This window comes from Mus caroli, unplaced genomic scaffold (genome assembly GCF_978045245.1).
Source record: "Mus caroli unplaced genomic scaffold, Mus_caroli_1 scaffold_15, whole genome shotgun sequence".
Classification (NCBI taxonomy): Eukaryota; Metazoa; Chordata; class Mammalia; order Rodentia; family Muridae; genus Mus; species Mus caroli.
In genome coordinates, this window is record NW_028227270.1 from 50739886 (window position 1) to 50759263 (window position 19378).

The 19378-nt window shown below is 46.3% G+C and overlaps 1 protein-coding gene across 4 annotated transcripts in view; it reads left to right on the forward strand.

Moving 5' to 3' along the window:
• Adamts16 (ADAM metallopeptidase with thrombospondin type 1 motif 16) overlaps window positions 1–7203 on the forward strand; it is a 119432-nt gene extending 112229 nt beyond the window's left edge. For 3 of the 4 annotated variants that reach the window (XM_021180538.2, XM_085830965.1, XM_085830967.1), the window contains 2 exons: window positions 4823–4970; window positions 6098–7203. In XM_021180538.2, the coding sequence (XP_021036197.1) occupies window positions 4823–4970; window positions 6098–6213 (264 nt within the window). In that variant the 3' untranslated portion in view covers window positions 6214–7203. Of the gene's footprint in view, window positions 1–4822; window positions 4971–6097 lie in introns of those variants that run through there. The other variant, XR_015045399.1, reaches the window with a different exon arrangement.
• The last annotated feature ends 12175 nt before the right edge of the window (window positions 7204–19378 follow it).

Consider the following 19378-nt stretch of genomic DNA (forward strand, 5'->3'; position numbering starts at 1 on the left):
GAATCTCCACCCTTCTCCTTACCCATGGCCTCACTTCTCCTATCACTTCCTTCCTATGGCTTGCCCTCCTTCTGTGTCTCCTTTCTACTTGACTTCTGGGTACTTGAGTCCCTTGGGCTTCTGTTTCTCAGGCCCTGGGTTCTGCATGTCCATCACCCACCTATGCCCCGCCTCCTCACTCACTGATTGGGTTCCATAAGTCCATCACTCATATGCTCCGCCTCCTCACTCACTGCTTGCTACTTCCAGATTGGGTAAACACAGAGCTGCTGAGGCCAGCATGCCACTGATGTACATCCAACCACCTCTCTGGCCTGCATCTGCTCAGGACAATCCTTTTACACTGCTTCATTCTAGTAGCCAGACAGAGGCACAGCCCAAAACCCACTTTCATAATCCACTTTCTCTCCTTAGGCCCTATCTTCTAAAACTTGAAACACCCAATCCCGTGCAGGATGCTTTACACTAAAACCTCACAAGGGCCTGTGCTTAGCTCTTCAGCCTGGTGACCACATTCATGTATGTAAGTTTCTAAAGACTTAAGAGCCAGGCAAACTCACTACTCACTACAAGCAAAGCAGCATCTGCCTTCACAGTTTTTCCTGGGGAGACAATAACTGTTTGCAGGAATAGGTGCTAGGGTCAAAGCCCAAGAAGCAGACAGGTCTTGCAGTTGTGTGACCCTCATGACTGGTGGAGTTGACCAATCCAGATGCTCCATCCCTGCCCCAGCAGTGATCAACTCTACAGTCTGTGCTTTGCTCTTGGACTGTGTAGAGTTTTATCAATACTTTACTTGACCAAAAGCTACTGCACCTCTTCGATAGTTTTGGTGGATCTGAAATGCCTGATCTGTCTAATGAGTCATTTGTATCAACTGACTATGGTTTATATTCACTGTGACTCATTTGTTGATGCAATACCATAACCTTTAAGGGGTGAGAAATAGCTTATGTTGTATGTTTTTCATAAGCGTTTGTAACTGTGACCCTGCCCATAATCTGGGGAAATTTTTCAAATTGGAAAAATTTCAGGTAGTAATGGATGGTCTGTGACTGGCTGACCCTCCACTACAAGCAGGTTTAGTCTTACCTCAGTTAAGGCATGTTGTGTTGATTTGTTATCCGGGGGTCAGACTCAAACGGTTTTGTTTATCCTCTCAGGCTATGGTGTACCACCGTATATAACGCTGACCTAAATCATTTCAGTCAGGACTTAGGATCTGGTGTTTGCCATGCTGTTGGGGGCTGGGAACAGCTTAAACGTGATCACCGTTAAACTTTTCTCACTTCACTTGTCAGCGATGAGTGTTTCAAAGCTTGGCAGAGCAGGACCAGGGTAGTACATGTTATTTGAAAAGGTCATTGACTATGTGAGGTCAGCAGCTGTGTCACAGATGACACTGTTGGCTTCATAAATGACAACTGTGAAACCCTGCGGCAATGGTAGAGAAAGAGAGGGGAGCACACACAGAGTACAGCCAGTCTGTGCCACCAGCAGACTGTTCAGTGGACATGCAGGAAAAACTGCAGGAAGATGGCAAAGCAATTGATGGTCCAGACTCTCCACTGAACAGTCTTCCTCCAAAGTTGCTGTCATTGGCTTGGCCACAGCAAGCATCCAACTGAGCCTTCTGACCCCTGCTGGCTCCCTGCCTTCCAGCCCTGGGGCTGCTGGCTCCCAGGAACCCCGGGAACATCTTATCTGTGTGTAAATGGAAGACCCAAGAACTCTGTGATGAAAATCCTAAACATACAGCTAAGTTTGAAGCCACTATGTTTGCATACTTGATAAACAATTTCCACATTTTCCCTTCCCTGGAGAGAAAAAGAAATACACATTTTCTAACTTCATATTTTCTTTTCATCTCCTTGTATATTTCAATCTTTATCGATTCAGAACATTGCCAAAATTTTGAGCAGAACATCTTTTTTCTTTCAGTCCAATGTTGGGAAGTTGAGAGGCTGTTTCTTACACAAGTATTTTTCCCCTATGGGGAATTCTCGAATTCTCTAAACCAGGGTTTCTGAATCACAGGTGATGGTGCCAAGCCTGAAACAGAGAGGGCGGGGCGACTGGGAGGTGAAGGTGCGAACTTAGCATTGCTGAGGGCCTGGGTTCTCACTGCTGCTGCACTGCCAGGCTGAGGACCACACGCTGATCAGATCAGTGGCTTCACCAGGAACCCTGGGGTCAGGGACTGAGTCTCTGTGTCCATCAATGAGTGCTAAATGCTGAGAACCCAGCCTGAAACAGGAGTGAGGGGTGATTATTAGGGTTGTTAATTAGAGGAATCAATTGATGGGAAAACACATCAAACCAAACATAACAGTTTTAAAAGTGCGAAGTGTATCCAATCTGTGGCCCTCAGCCTGCAGAGGAGAGTTGAGAATGCCTCCCAACTTAAAATCATAATTTATGTAAAACAATAGGAGATAATTTATTCACTTTACATTCTGATCAATGCCCCCCTTCCTGGTCTTCCCTTCCCACAGTTCCTCCCCCATTCCCTCTCCTCTTCAGAGAGTGGCACCCACTCCCATCCCCCGTATGCCCCTCACCCTGGCATAGGCTTTATTTTGGTAGCTCGATGATTACTCGGTTTTCAAGAGTTGGTCTTATAGAAGATGCTATGAAGCTGTGTTATAAGGTTGGTCACATTTCACTGTCACACTAAGTAGAATCCACAGCTGAACAGGAACAGGTTCAGTTTGAAGAACTAGGGGCAGGTAGATAGAAATGACTGCAGATGTCCCTGGTGATACCAGGCCCATTGCTGTTTCAGTCCTGTTTGCCCATGTCCCAAGAGCTCTCAGTGTCCCATGAGCTGAGCTGGGGGCCTGACATGCACAGAGTAAAGAACAAAGGGCTGAAACGAGCTTTTACAGCATGTCGGAAATATGACACAGAGTGGGGAACCTGCTGACCCACCTGACCCTGGAGGTACTCAGAAACAAAACTTGCAGCTGCCCAAAGCATTGTTTGTTCTGGTTGCCATACTTACAAGTGAAAACTGAACGGTGGGTGACTTTCACTGATCTTGAAGTAAAGGAGTCTAGCTCTAGGAAATGTTCCGATCATAGGCTTCAGGGCCTGACCGTGCATTAGTCAACGAGAAAGAAATGACAAAATGCAGCCCCTTTAGCAGAGATTCCCAGGACTGTGTGTCCAAATTCCCTCCCTCCTCACTGGGGAAGAAAAGGTGATTTGTTTGATGGGACATTACTTTCTGGTCCCACTGAATCTGGGGTCACCCTGAATACTCTGATGGTGGCAGGCAGCAGCAAGGACAAGTTCAGCATCCAGTTGGCTGACCCTGGAGGGCTGCTGTGGACAAGGGTTCCTCTCCTGATGCTCTAATCCCCTGAAGTGGGACAACGGGTCCAGTGTGCTGCCTTGAAAGTGTGGGCGAGCAACAGGATTGAGTCATGTGTGTCCCGAACTTTCACAGTATGATTCCTAAACATTAAGCAACTGTTCAGTTTGCCTGCCTGCCACACACCCCGACTGAGCACTGACCTCATCTTCCAGGTGTCCCTTTAATTGCTCACATTCTTAACATACTTGAGCCACCCATCTTGCCTAAAGACAGCTGATATCATACAGTCTAGACTTGCTCTGTTTTCTTTCTTGGGTGAACTACTCTCCAAGGACCCATGAGAGTTCCTCTGTCAGTCTCTCTGTGGATCCTGACACTTTTGCCCACAGCTAGTGTCAGAGGAAAATCTATGCAGTTTTTGTGGCATGGGTTCCTTGATAGACAGTGAACATTGATCTTTGCAGCTCATTCTCCATTCTCCCTGAATTACTGATGATTACAGGGCTAAAACATGATGCTCTAACTCAAAGAGCTCCTGGCTAGCATGCTGGCCCAGACCTAGGAATCCCGAGGAACCTGTAGTCCAAAAGGGTCTGACTTTAACACCCATGTGGCTTCCCAGGCTTCTCAGGGAAGGCGCCATCTTGACCCTAACGACACTGTTCCTTCTTGTCATTAGAAAGCAACCTGTTCTCCTCCTGCATGCACTAGCTTCCTATGTTATCAGTGACTCATCCAAGAACATTCTAGACAGAGGCTCATATCTGCAGTTAACCCTGAATATGGCTGCCTTGAAGGCAGAGGAGAGCAAGAGAAGGAGCAATAGGGTTTTGGCACAAGGACATGATAAGGCCAGATTTAAGACAAAGCCCCACACTAGTGACAGAGTACCTGTCATTGGACTCAGTGTCGATCAGCAATAGCATAACCTCAATTATGTTTAAAAGAAACCAAAATGATGTAGACGACAACTTCCTTGATTTTTTTTTAACATAAAAGTAACCTGTGTTAAGTTCCCTTGAGATGGAATCTGAGTCTTTTCTTTTTTACACTGTCTATGATTTGAGGAAATCCTAAGACAATCCACAGATACCTGTGTTTGTATACAAAACATTGATGTCTTTAACAAGTATGTTGTGCTCCATCATGCTGATCCCAGGAAACCTTAGTCAAGGCTGCAGCATTGCATCCCCAACTGAGAGCATCCCAACAGACCGAGGGTGTCTTCTCTTGATCCTCAAGAAGGGTGATGACAGCCAGGTCACGGAGCACCCACAGCTTGGGATGGTTTGTGGGGCTCTAGGAGAGGGCTGGACATACACCCCCGTGCATGATGGGGGAAGGGTGAGATGGAGTTGCCGTGTCTGCATTGTCGTCACATACCTCACTTCAGGGACCTCCACCCTTTTCCTTGTTGTCCTGCCCTCTGACCTGTGGGCATGCCAGTGGTTGAGCTGAGCTGATGTCCTGGCAGCTTGTGACTATTTTGTGTGGTTTTTGCAGTGCACAGCCAGCTGTGGGGGTGGTGTGCAGAGGAGGACTGTACAATGCCTGCTTTGGGGACAGCCAGCCTCAGATTGTTTTCTGCCTGAGAAACCTGAGACCTCCTCAGCGTGCAACACCCATTTCTGCCCCATTGCAGAGAAGAGAGGTGAGTGCCAGAACTGCTCAACTGGACCTGGGTATTTCTGGTGGTGGTGTCAAATTTCTGGAGACATTCCTTAGAAGATCTCAGGAGACAGGCGTGCTGGCTGGAACACCCTGGAATTGGGGCTGTCCCTTCTTTTCTCCTCCTTCAATTTTACAATGAAATAATTACAAGGCTATCCCTGCCACTGTCGTCTTACCCAAGAAAAGACAGAACCTTTTGTGATGTCTCTCCTTTAAAAGGCATATGCTTACATCTTTTTGTATGCTCTTTGTGATCCTTAGAAAGACCATTTTTTAACAAAAGTAACCTTGAAATATACCGAACTTCCGTATTCCTTGGGTCGACTCTAAAAGCCATTCTTGTGTACCTGCAGAAGACCTTAAGCAATGGACAAACCTAAATGTCTCAGATGTCCGGGCTGAACCTTAGACCAGACCATCTGGGCTAAGGCAGCCTGTGACTGGGCTCATCCTGAGAACCAGGTGGATGGCATTCAGTCAGTGTCCATATTGTATACATCCTGTGGGAACAAGGAGTTGGATCAGTGCATTTAGCACAAGAAAGCCCCAGTTTTGTAGGAAGGGTTTGATGAAAACAAGTGTCCTGCAAGACCCCTTTAACAGCTCATATAAATAACTGTCCGCTTGCTGTGACCAAATACTTCACAGGAAGTACCTTCATGGAGATGGTTCCCCCACACACACATACACACTTTGGCTTATGTAGTACTTGGGGATACAGTCCTGGAGGTAGGGGTTGGGTGGGGGATGGAGCAGGAGTGTGAGATAGCTGGTTACATTGTATCCATAATCAGAATGCAGAGACACAAAGGAAAGCCAGAGTCAGGGCCATGCTCTACAGCCTCAAGACCCACATTTTCTAGTGACTCTCAGTCTCCTAAAGGTTCCATGACCTTCCAGAACGCCATCAACACCAGGAACCAAGAGTTCAGACAAAACAGGCTCTAGACAAGGTTTCACATTCAAACCATAACCACCAGCCTAGAGGGGGAGCTCTTCTCTGGCAACAACAAATTCACTTTTCTTTGTGCAACAACAGAGGTAGCTGATAGGGTCCAGTGCTGCTCATCGGAGTCTCGGGCTGACATGCAGTGTGCTTGTTTCTAGGCACCTTCTGCAAAGACCTCTTCCACTGGTGCTACCTGGTACCTCAGCACGGCATGTGTGGCCACAGGTTCTACAGCAAGCAGTGTTGCAACACCTGCTCCAAATCCAACCTGTGAGCTGGGACCAGTCCTGGAAACAAGAAGATGTCCCCGTGGCAGAGAGAGAGGCCAGCCCCAAGAGCTGCATGGTGTGCACTGGGATGCATCCAAAAAAGACAGGAGCTGGAAGGACTGTGGGTCTTTTGACCTAGAGTGGATCCATGTGTTTCTGAGTATAGGAACACATAACTGCACCCTGTTGGGTGGGGAAGTGGGATCCTGCGGGCTGGTCTCCTGCACGTGGAAGGGAGAGTCCGTGCTATAGTGCACAGGAAGCAGCTTTCCCCCCATGTTTTCATTCAGTGGAATCAAGTTCTAAAGACAGCCAGATCCAAGCTAGCAAATGCTGGGTGCATTTCTTAAACGAAAAAGACCAAGAAATCAGTAAAATGTTCACATATCTGCCATCCAGCACACCAGCCTTCCTCCTACTTTGGAGACCCCATTTTCACTGTGAAAGGTTTACGGACCTTGATAGGCAGGTATGGGCTAATTCTTTCCTGCCCCAGTGGCTCCTGGAACAGGTACCTGCAAGTTGGGTGGGGGCTGTGATATAAGATTTTGCATACTTGGAAATGGAAAAACATTCCTGCTAAGGTGCTTTCTGTACTTCCGGTCTCTGAGCTGGAGGAGCAACTTCAACATTTTGTCTTCTTCCTCAACTTTTTATAGTGAGTTCCTGTCTCAACCCATTTCTCAGTGTTCTGTTTTAAATGAGGGATTGGAAGCACCGGTTACATTAAAATCTAGGTGTCCGTGGAAAGTGAGGGTCCCCTGCAATAGAAATCAGTCAAGGGGCCAATGTGCTGTTAGTGTTAAGGTCTAGGCTGTGGATTGTATGTTGAGTGGTTTTTAAATACATCCCATAAGTTTGATTGCTTCTGAGCTGAGAGCAAAGGCCAATAGTCTATAAAGGAAAGGCCCACAGCCACCTCCAACCTCTGCTCCCATCTCCCTCTGCATTGGTGCTTATTTCTGGTCTCTCCACCTAGGGCCTTCCCAGTAGGAACCCAGATATTTATATTTGCTGAAGTTTTATAATAAATTTTATATTGTATGGTGTGCTTTGGAACCGCTTCATGGTTTTTTCATGAGGTCTACTGCTCAGATGAAGGGATGGATGGCAGGGGATATCAGGACAGCAGTCTCTAAGACGGTTTTAAAATGTCATGGAAAAACTGTGATTGGCCTAAGAGAGAAATTCCCCACCAGTGTCATGGAGGAGAAGAGGACAGATCTGTGGGAGAGATGTGCAAGGGTGGGTGATGGAGGCTGTGTACTGTGTGGAAGCATTTACGCAACAATCCTTACTGGCTCTCTTTGGAGCTCTCCTGAGACTCAGAACCCACAGAGGTATAAAGAGAAGAGAAGTCATTCAAGGGACTGCTCACTGATTATAGAGCTCACTCACCTTGAGTTCGTAGTAGAACCCTGCAGTTTGGAAACAAAATGGATGTCGTTACCATTTAGACTGTGAATCTCCTAAGAGAACAGGCTGCAAACAGGCTGGCCTTTAATCCACTGTGTAGCCAAGAATGACCATGCATGGAAGATCCCCCTGCCTCTCTTCCTCAAGTGCTGTGATTAGAAAGGGTGTGCCACCATATCTGGATTATAATGTTCTAGGAATGGACAATAGCTTTGTCCCTGTAAGGCAAGCTGTCTGCCAACCAAAATATCTTTTCAGTGTCGGACAACTCTTCACGGGAACCTCTATTTTCTTCTGTAGAGCCTTCAGCTCATCTGCTAAGGCCAACTCATATGCGGGAACATAATCTTCCCTTAAAGGTTAATAATTCAAATGCTAGTCACATCTAGAACACACTTTTACAGAGCATAGTGTCTGGCATTGATTTGACCAGCATATCACATGCTCTGGTCACACTAACCAATCAGAATAACCAGCGTAGTACTCCACTTGACTCAGAGGTATCCAGGCCTAGCTGGTCTCCATGGGAAGCCATTGCTATTCCTGGGATTGAGGTACACCCCTTCCTGCAAGGGATGATCAGCTAATTCACTGTGGGGAAGTCAGCTCCCATGGCTGGTCCACTCACTCAGGTGGTCTGCTTCACTTGCAAAGGACCTCTGCTGCTGCAGGAGCACACCACAGCCTTGAGTACAGGCCATCTCATCTACCCACGTAGAGAGACTCCACAACCGATTTTACACACAGATCAAGAACGAAACTCTGTATAATGTTCCCTGAAGAGACAGACCAAAACAAAATTATATAGGATGCTGAGTGACACATTCCAAAGCCGTAGTTCTTCAAATCTCACAGCCATATTGATTCACCGACCTTCTATGGCAGTTCTCCAAGGCCCTGCCAACAGAGCAAACTTCTGGGAACCTGTTATTATCTCCATATATGACCAAGATATGGCCCCAGTCCCTCAAGGAGATAATATGCAGTTACAAATTGACATAAGCAAACACATCTGGGCTCCACATGGATAGGATCAGACAGGTGTTGGCTTCTCTACAAGGAGCAATGGTGTCAAGAGAAGGACAACCTTCTGAAGACTGGACAGAACTGTGAGCTTGTAGAGAAGTGAATGGAGCAGCCACTGTCTGTCTGAGACTCTGTTCTCAGGGAAAACAATGACAGGGGAACTGGACCAGGTATGCTAAAGTCAGGATGGACAGAACTAGGAAACTCAGCCCCTTCTCTGACTCCCACTCCAAGGTCATAGCTACTCGTGGTCTCCTTCAGAAGAGGACTGAAAGGATCTCACCCAGGCTGCACCACGTCTGACCAGAGCCCTTATCTATTCTCTGCCATCAACATTGGAGCAAGCAACTGCCCAGTACCACATTTTGCTTAGGATGTGTTTAGTGTTTGCTGAATGTAGTGGAGAGGATGATACTTCATGTTAAACAGCTCTGGACCTGAAGCTCTCATTACAAGGGGTCAGGCATTCTGAATTCAGCGGGAGGAGCAGAATGCACTGGACAATGAGGTGCTTCCCAGGCTAGCAGGTTTTAAGATGCAAAAGTGATTTCGACCAGAAAGCAGAAGCCCAGCCATGTCAGCAGCCATGGCAGTCACAGCACGAACCTCTGTCTTGTGTCCTTACACATATTTTCATTTCACTCTGTGTGGTCCTTCCTCTTGGTGCATACTCCTGTCACCACAATGATCTAGCCTCTTTGTCTCTGGGCCAGGCATTCTCTATCTGTAATTCTCAGTAAGGCTCCAATACCTGAGTATCTTCAGATACCACTTTAAAAGAAGAACCTACTGTTACACCATATACACACACACACACACACACACACACACACACACACACGCACACACACATCTTCATTCTTTAAGGAGATAAACATGGATTTCCTTAAAGGCAAGTGCTGAACCTGCTGTTGCACCTGGACCTTACCATATTCAGACTCCAGTGTCCAGAAATTTCTGGTCATCATATAACCTCTTCCCGACTGGAGGACTTTTCTTATTCTTTCTCAATTGTGTGTTTTGATATAGTCTCTTGTAACTTTGGGCCAGGAAATGGCTCTAAGTGTAAAGTATAGAAGTGCACAGGGACACACCCAGTTCCAAGTGCATGGTAGGGTCCTGCCTCTCAACCCTCCTATGCACCACACTCCATATGCAATGTCAAAACCTGGGTACCAGTGGACCCATGGAGGTGCTCGGTGCACCCCTCCTTTCTCGGGACTCACCTATGGCTGCTCATATTGCCCTGGAATAATTGTATGGTTCTGAGCCCAAGGAGCTGTGGTCAGGTGATTGTGATTGGTCATGATGTCTTGTCTACCACATCTGTTCTTAGTGACAAATGGGCCATAGTCAGAGAAATAGAGAACCCAGAGACATCTTTACAGCCTCAGCATGCTTGGTGAATGACGAGTTTAGGCTGAGTATGACTCTGGCTGCCTCGTCTTCTCATGAGGGCTTAGGCAGGGATTATCTCTGCTCCCTTATCAATTGTCTTCAGAAGCTGTGACAGAGCCAGAGGCAGCCATTGTCCCTACCCACTGGCCTCTTGGGAATCATGCCAGATGCTGCATTTGGGAACCCAATGGGGTGAGCCCGGAATGTCCCAGCAACAGGAACCACAACCATCTGGACAACATGCAGACCCCAGGAATTCCAGGCTGTGAAGGAGTCAGACAAAACAAAGCTGTGGTGAGACAGGGTGAGGAGCCAGCCCCAACCAGACAAAGCAGATCAGGAACAGCTCTTCCCCCCTGTCTGCCTGTCTGTCCTCTAGATCTAGCCAAAGCTCCCCATTTCAAACAATCCCTCCCAGCCTAGCTCAGAGACTCCAGTGTCTAGTATCTGCATGAGACTTTAAGATAAAGAAAATCTCCTACACCCCTCAAAATTCCTGTGGCAAAACTCACCCTTCCCCACTCCCATATCCAGTATTATTGCTTATCTTTGTAATTCTGAGCCTGTCTGGTAAGCCAGGGCAGCCAGGTCTCAGCTCCAGTGGGTGCTCATGCCTCTGTGTCTCAGAGGACACATCAACCCCCCTTGGGGCTATTTCTGCAAACCCACTCCTGCCTTGGGCTAAAGCAGGACAGGAAGCAAGCTTCATATGCTCTCTCTGCCCTGGTCTTTCTTGACTTTGTTCTTTGTACCACAACTCTGGCATGTTGCCCTTCTCCGAAGCGTCTTATCATCTTCCTTTACTGTAAGCACACCATGCCTCTAGACTTCAGGAAGCTGAGGCTAGTGACCCCTACAAACAGTACTCCCCAATGAGAACAAAGACCCGTGAGCCTCTCACCTCTGCCCCAGACAAGAACCTAAACAAGGATAGAATACAAAGTCTGCTGGTATGATGGTCCTGACCCCCACCAGGGTCTACTTGAGAAATGTGTTCAGTCTGGCACCACCATGTGTACTCCACTGTCTTGCCTGTGATAAGCCCAGGCATGTCAACACAACATACCTGGGGTTAGCCCCATCCTTCCCCTTCTACTTCCACAATTCCTGTTGTCTGTACTTAGGGGCATACTCAAAGTGTCTGAAACCAGAAAGCTTACCACTGTTCGTGGAAGTTTCTCTTAGAACTCCCAGAATCCCTAGCTGCAAATCACTCACTGAGTGCTGCTGCTGCTCCCCCATCCAAGCATGCCCTCATCCCTTTCTCTAGCGTGCTTTGTGACAGAGATCACTTTGTCTCCAAGGCATTCCTTCTTGTGTGCTCTTCCTAGCCGATGCCAGCAAAGACCTGTCTTGTGGTTCATCCCTCATAGGGTGGGTCCACACTGCCATTCACAGCTAGCCTCCAGTGTTCTCCCCTCTGTCACCTACTTAGCAGAAATCTCACATCACCCCTTGCCTAAAGATTTCCTTTCTTTTCCAACACAAACAGGAAAACCCAACTCACCTCTTTGTTGCTGTGTTGAAATATCATGACTAAGGCACCTTACAGAATAAAGAGTGTATTTGGATTTCAGGAGGATGAACCCATCATGTCAGGGAAGCCTGGCAGCAGACAGCTGGAGCAGTAAGCTGAAACATCACACTTCTACCACCATGTCAGAAGCAAAGAGTGACCTAGACATTGTGTGACGCTATAAGCTCTCAAAGCACTCCTCCAGTGATGTACTTCCTCCAGCAAGGCTCTATTCTCTTAAAACTTCCCTAAGGAGCACCATGACCTGGGCATCAAGTGTCCAAATACCTGAACCTATGGGAGTATTCCTCATTCAAAGCATCACATCCAGGTTTCTGGCCCTCATAAGCCAAAGCAATGGAGAGTAGCAAGCAAGTATAATAGTAGGCAGAAGAACAGAGACACCCTGTGCTGAGTGAGACCCAGAGCAGGCACCTTGAGCTGCATAGCTGGGTGCTAGTCATTGCACAGTGTAAATGTATGCATGGATTCTATGTTGTTGGTGCTAAAGAGAACTCATGGTGTAGGATCCTTAAGTCCAAGGAAGATAGCACCATGAAGGAGACCTCACAGCTCCAAGAAAGCACTCTCTCCTCTTTCCATGCATATATGGGAACCCTGAAGTTCAGGAAAAAGCAGCCATTCTTAGAGAAAAAGGGGTAGTGGGCAAGGCTATGCCTTCTGGGCAACATTTTGCAAAACTTTTTACAAGCAAATGTTATATTAAGAGCTTGAGATTAAAAGTTAGGTATAAAAGAGTTTATGCTGCAGTTGTTCATTCAAATTCCATCATGTTGGCCCAAAGGGAAATTAGCCTATTCCAGTGTGACTGAGATAGAGGGCCACAACGAAAGCCATCATTGTTTCAGCAGACATTATTTCCTCTGCTAGGAATCCATCACTGAGGTCAGCAAAGTTCTACTGAGAAATACAGTCTGTGCTTCTCACCGGGAATTCCAGTCACAAGAACTCCAGGGGCGTTCTAATGACTCTGATCACCTCTGTCAGATTTTAGAACTGTCAATTCATCCCCAGCTCAGAGCCACAATGTTCACACCCATTCCTCCCACTGTAGAAGATTCTTCTCTGTAAAGGATTATCTTCATTTAGACATGATGAGTCTGAAGGGTAGTGACACCCAACTTCTTGACATCAGATCCTCAACTGTTCTATAAACTCACATATACCAGAGCTGGTAACTGGTCAGTGGTGTGATCAGGAGCAGCAGTGCTGGGAAGCAGGTAGGTCACAGGGGAAGCCTCAGAGAGATTGTGACCACTGGGACATCAAAAGTCAGCATACAAATGAACTCCATTGTTTCTCTTCGATATTAATAATTTTTGATATCAACTTGAATGTACTAAGGGATGCCCAGATTGGTGATATAGCAATATTTCTAGATGCTAGGATGCTGTCTGTGGAAAAATTGGCTTTGGGATTTTTAAATGTAGTAAACACCACCATCAATAGTGTGGGCAGCACCATCCAATACATTGAAAGCCCATAACACTCCCACTCCCCACAAAAGCAGGTGAAATCCAAACTGCTTCTCTTACTTCAGCCAGGACACACATTTTCCCTTATCTCTGGTTCTTAAGTGGTCAGATGCTAAGACCAATCCAGTAGTTCTAAGACCTTTGAGCATCCACTTCCAGTTGAATAATGCTACAAGGTCCTTCTGCTTGCAGATTATGGGACTGTGAGCCTCGAAAATCTTTACAACCAATTCTCCTAATAAATTCTCTTGTTTACCTAGTAACAATCTGTCAGCCTCTATCTTTGTCTATATATGTACTTGTTATTTTCCCATCTAAATAGCTCGGTATCATCTATTTATTGATTAACTTATCTACCATCTATTCACCTATTATCTATCATCTATGTCTACATATCAATATCTAGCTAGCCTAGTTATTATCTATTCAAGCATCTCTTATCTATATTTACCTATCAATAGCTATCTCTCTGTGTCTATCTCTCTATCTCTCTCTCTCTCTCTCTCTCTCTATCTATCTATCTATCTATCTATCTATCTATCCATCTATTTCTGCCTATGCATGTCTAACATCAACCAATAGACCTCTTTCTACACCTCTCCATTTGCCTATATCTGCAAGTGTATCTTTTCACACATAAATCCAAGCATCCAATCCCACTTGGTTCAGTTTCTCTGGACAGCATTTCCATCTTAGACTACTGATTTTCTTTTATGGCTTTCATACACAAGTCATGACTCCTGCCTTAAAGGAACTGTGGACTGCTAGGGAGAAAGATAGCATCACCCTTCCAAGTAGGATCATCACTCAGGTAAGCTGAGCCAGCGGACCAGCAAGAGATTGCACAGCAAACATTGACCCTACACCCAAACTTGGGTTTGCTTGGTGACATAGATACAGAGAATAAGTTCTAACAGATTTAAAACACAACCTGTTAATTCAGAATCCTGCTTTGTTTGTGCATGTACATTCAACTACACAAAAACTGATAATTAAGTGATATGGGTATATTTAAAGCCAATTCTTTTCATTTCAACTGATTTTAGTTATCTTCAACTGAAAGCTCTCGAGTCTTTCTTGCTAGTATAAAGATTGGATAGTTTTGCACTTGTGTCTGGGTTAAGCCTTGGGTGACCACATATTTCATTATCAAATAGAATCCCCTTGAGATTAAGAAAGGACACATTGCATGCACAGGTCTCGGTGGGGGCAGTACAGGACTTATCTACACAATACCTATCTATCTAGCATGGCTCCCAGTCTTCTGCAGATGAGACCATAGCTTATCTTGTCCTCATCACATGCCAGTTGTCTTCATGTGGCCAGAGATAACCATGAGAACTCATCCTATCATTCTGTGGGTTACCAGAGATGAAGAGTGTATCTGCATGGCTGCTCAAGACACTCACACCAAGCAGCTGCAACAGGCTAGTGCTACACACATCTCAGGTGTGTTCACACGTTTGTAGGTCACCTACCATCCCCACCGGTGCCTGTGTGCATCCAGTGTTGCCTTGTTTATCCAACCACTGAGTTCTGAAGTAGTGGCCAGAGTGTGCATGAACACCACAGTATGTAGAAGCACCCCAGCCTTATAGAGTATGCCCCTTAACGAGTATCCTGTTGAGCCTCCATACCATCACTGCACACCTACTCTTTTATTGCCACTGTGATAACAACCTTCTGATAGGCTATTTCATACATGGACTGCACAGGGCCTTCTGGGATGTTTTGTTCAGCTTCCAACAAGGACATACTGCTCCATCATCCCAAGAGAAAGAGACAGATGCTACTGGACAGGCCAACTTCCTCTGTGCTTTTGCTCTAAATGGGTACATTGCCACTTGAGTGTGTGGTCTTCTGGCTAAAGCAATGCATGATATTCCTGAGGCAGGGAAGGAGTCCAGTAGTGTGGCCCCATGACGTCATTGGCAGTGCAGGCCGCCTAATGCTCTGGCACTGAGAGTCCAGACAGTTATGAACAGTCAGCCATCTGGGTGTTAAGAATCAAATCTGGGTTCTCTGGAAGAGTGTCACATGCTCTTCACATCTGAGAATCTCTTAATGACATGAAGTGGCCTTGAAATCAGAGCTTCACTCACCAGGCAGCTGGTGGAAAAGTGTTGCTTTGAATTCAAAACAAAATATGAAAAGATTCAAAGGGTTTTCAGAAATCATTTTGTCCACGACTGCTGAAATCCTTATGCCCAAACCCAGACTCTAGGTCACAGGTAGAGCAGGAAGAGGTCAGTTATGTAGATTCCAGGGCTACCTGGCTACTGGGGGGGTGCATATATAGATTGAGATACTCCTGGCAGTGTCCCCCACAAATAGCCTTGCCATGTGCACTTGCCTCTTGACTGGATCTGAAAGCAATTAAATTCCTCCAGGGTCTATGTGCTTGAGTGAAGCATGTTAGGACACCCACCTGGTGATAGCATTGGGCCACACTCACAGTGATGGAGATTTCTTCCTCTGATATTGTGCTTTTGACAGCTGGACCAAGCTGACTCCTTTCATCTGGGGACTAAGACCCACAAAGGATCAGTTGTGGATATGCAAAATAATGAAAGCTAATCTGAAGTGAGGGATAAGCCAGCAACAATTCCCTGCTCTGAGATTAGGAGAGTAAAGAGGGTCAGACTCTGCTGTGCTCCCTAGGTAGGCAGCCTGGTGTCCAGGGGATCCACTGATTCTGACTGTACATCTGAACCCCGCCACCCTTTTTTCAGGGCCAAGAAAGGCATGCCACATATGTCTCTACAAAACCCAGAAGAATTACTTCCTCTGGATCATCTCTCCATGTGACTCTGTGCCAAGGGGACACCAGTAGCTGCCAATTCTCACTGATGCCGAACTCCATGTCTTCTGTAGAGGCACTGGATATCACAGAGCTGTCCTCCCTGGAGGAAGCTTTTACCAATACAAATGAGGCCACACCATTCTAGTTTTTTTTTCAGTAGCTGGGGCACATGCAAACCTCCCTCTTTACCCTGATAAAGTGTCACCACTGAGAGGAAACGGGTAGAGTATTTGTTCAGTTTCTCTGTCCTCCATCATTTTGAAGTGACTGTGAGTGTTCTCAAATGTGTGGTGCATTTCCATGCTTCTGTCCTGGTCACTCTTGCTTCCATGACTGTGAGAAGCCTAAGGTCTCATTCCCTGAGTACATGTTCCACATGGAATCATGTGTGTGCCCCAAGTCCACACAATGATACCCTAAGCTCCAGTGTGGCTGACTACCTTTGGAGATAGGGTTTGAAATGAGTTCAGTGAAGGGTGGGAGCCTAATGACACAGGACCACTGTTCTCATAGAGAATAGCTTCCAGTCTCTCTCCTGCACGCAGAGGAAAGGTCATGTGACAACACAAACAGAGGTTGCATCTACAGGCTGGGGAGAGAGCCCTTGCCTGGAACCAGCCTTGAAGACAGCTGGTCCTTGAGCCTCTGGGTCTACAGAATCATCCATTCTGCTGTCAGAGCCACCTACCACTTGGTATATAGTATATATCCTTTTCTCTCTGATCCACTGGAAGAATTATTTTGTTATTTTTTTTCATTTTTCTCTTTAAATGAGTGTTGTGTATTCAATACCCTGATCAGCTCTGGGTGAGCTTAAATGAAGAGAAGAGGACATAGCTTATGAAGTGTATGATGTTGCTAGAGATGTGTGGTCATACAGAGGTTAAAATCTTTATAGTTGTCATTTATTTCTGGAAGTCCCATCAGGGCCAGCCTGGTCTACATAGTGCCATCCAGCACAACCAAGGATATGTATAGAGATACTGTTTCAAAACGCATAAAGCAGAGCAAAGCAGCCTGGAAGGGCTGGAGGCAAATGCTCAGCACTGACACTTTCGATGTCACCATCACTGCTGAGGGGACATCACATGAAGACATCCCTGACACATGTACCATCTCATTGTAAGCCTTTCTGTTCCAGGGCCCTGGCCAATGGCAGGGACTCCTAACAATGGCATCATTCATCTCTGTGATTCTGATTTAGTTCTCTTGCTACACAGTGACAAAGCCACTTTCTCAGAAGTCACCAACTCAGATATCACTCTTGAGTCAGTGTTTCCACATACTCAGAGTCTCAGTAAAGCTCCATTCAGTGAAGTTCCATCCTTGCAGCTGCAGGAAGTCAGGATCTAAGGCCTGAGGATGTAGCTCAGTCAGCGAAGGGCTTGCCAGGGAAGCACCAGGCCCTGAGTAACAGAACCGGTAGAGAACAGAAGGTGAATGTGATGCATATGTTTGTAATCCCAGCACTGGGGAGATGGAGGTAGCCTGATTCCTGGGGCTCACGGGCCAGCCAGACTCGGATGCTGTCTCCAAAATGAATAAAGAAATAACACAAAATATGCCTGAGAAATGATGCCCATGGTTGTTTTCTGATCGCCACAAGCACATTCCCAACCCAACACACCTGAGTGCATGCCAGTATTGGAACCTGGATCTAGAAACTGGGAAGTCTTGTTCTGATCCCATGTGGCTTCTCTAAGGCTCTCTCCTTGTGTGCTCAGTCACACATCCCTCTCAGCTCAGCTTTCCTGAACCTTCTCAGCTGCTTCCACAAGCTTCAGTGGCCACTTGCTCCCCTCTGGGTCTGCAATATCAGGAATTCCCACCCCATCCATTCCTTGTCATTCTTCATGGGATATGCAGAAGCCTGACTCAGCCCAGAGGTGAGTTTGCTTCTATCTAACCCCATTTACCTCCCAACCAAATCCCAGCTGCCTGATCCACCCCTGACACCATCTTCCCACTTCCCTCCACTCTGAATCCCATTCCTCTTTCCACTTACACCTGGTTTGAATCTCCAGTCTGGTGTCCTTCCTGCTGATTGGACTCATTGTTAAAATATCAGAACTGTACTCAGCTTAGATCAGGATACGGTGTCTCTTCTTAGCATCTAGCTTCAAGAGATCCAGCCCTCAGAAATGCATGACAGCCATGCTATGTAAGCACCTGTATCTTTCAGACTGTGGGCAGAATGTGAGCTACTCACTCTTGTTTAGGTCTCATTTAAGCATCACTGCTTAGGATTCCTTCTGCAGTAACTGAAAGGGAATAGAAAATGCTACAAGGCCCAGTCCAAAGGACCAAGGCCAGGAATATCAGGGACTCAAGAAGGGGTCTCTGGAGCTAGATGGGGAGTTCAGATAGAGCACTGCGCTGGAATGCTCAGATAGAATACTAGGCTGGAATGCTCAGATGGAGCACTGGGCTGGAGTGTTTTAATAGAGCGGTGGGCTGGAGTGCTCAGATGGAGGACTAGGCTGGCATGCACAAGGCTATGAGTTTGAGCTCTCATACTGCACAGAAAGAAGTCTCAGCACTTAATAGCTGATGGTGCACAGACTATGTATCTCATATTCCAAGTCTTTCAGGCAACTAGCTTGCAAAAATGAAAGGATAAAACGCATCAAGAGCTATCCATAGCCATTATAACTGTGCAAATACATGGAATAGAAGAGAAACGATTGTCATCCCAAGCAGTGCTTTGTCTCTGCTAGTTTGGAGGAAAACATTGGTAGTTATTAAGGAATAAATGAAGGGCTATGGATGAATGTCGATTTCTTTGCTAGTAAGACAGACAATGTGAGGTGGCTACCTACTGGGGAGTCTATGATAAAGGACTGGTTGGAATTGCAAGGCCCGTATATGTGCAAACAAAGCCATGGTAAGCAAGAGGGTGTGTCCCTGGAAGCTAGTGCGCCAGTTCTAGCTTCCTCTGGGAAAGTAGTAATGTAATAGATTAAATACACAAAAGGCATGGAAGGATATGTTCTTTAAAATGTCAGATATTGCTAGGACACAGCCTTCTGCCACTGATGGGCAATTAACTGCCACTTAAAAATAAAAAGTAAAAAAATGAAAAACAACAACAACAAAATACCTCAGGTACATACCTCAGGTCCCCTGGAGTCTCCCCTCCTTTCCTATCTTCAGATAAAGATACACATCACCACTGCAGTGACTTTTCTTTGCCTCCCTCAACCATGGCATCCTGCTAGCGAAGGAAGTGCTGACTGAACAGTGGGCATAATGGGAAACAGTGACTGTGCGTGCTTTCTACATACAACAATGGATAGGCAAGCCCCTCACCCTGGGATTGCAAATAACTCCTCCCCATGGGCCACACACTCTGATGAGTCAGAAGACACACTTTCTGGATGCCCTTGGGTCACAAGCAAGGGCACATTCCTTTGGGCTCTTCAGTTCTCTGAGAATCAAGCCATGAAACTTGTGGTTCTAGGGTCACAAAATCCATGAAGCTTTTCAGTCCAAAAGCCTCTTTGGAGCCTCATCTG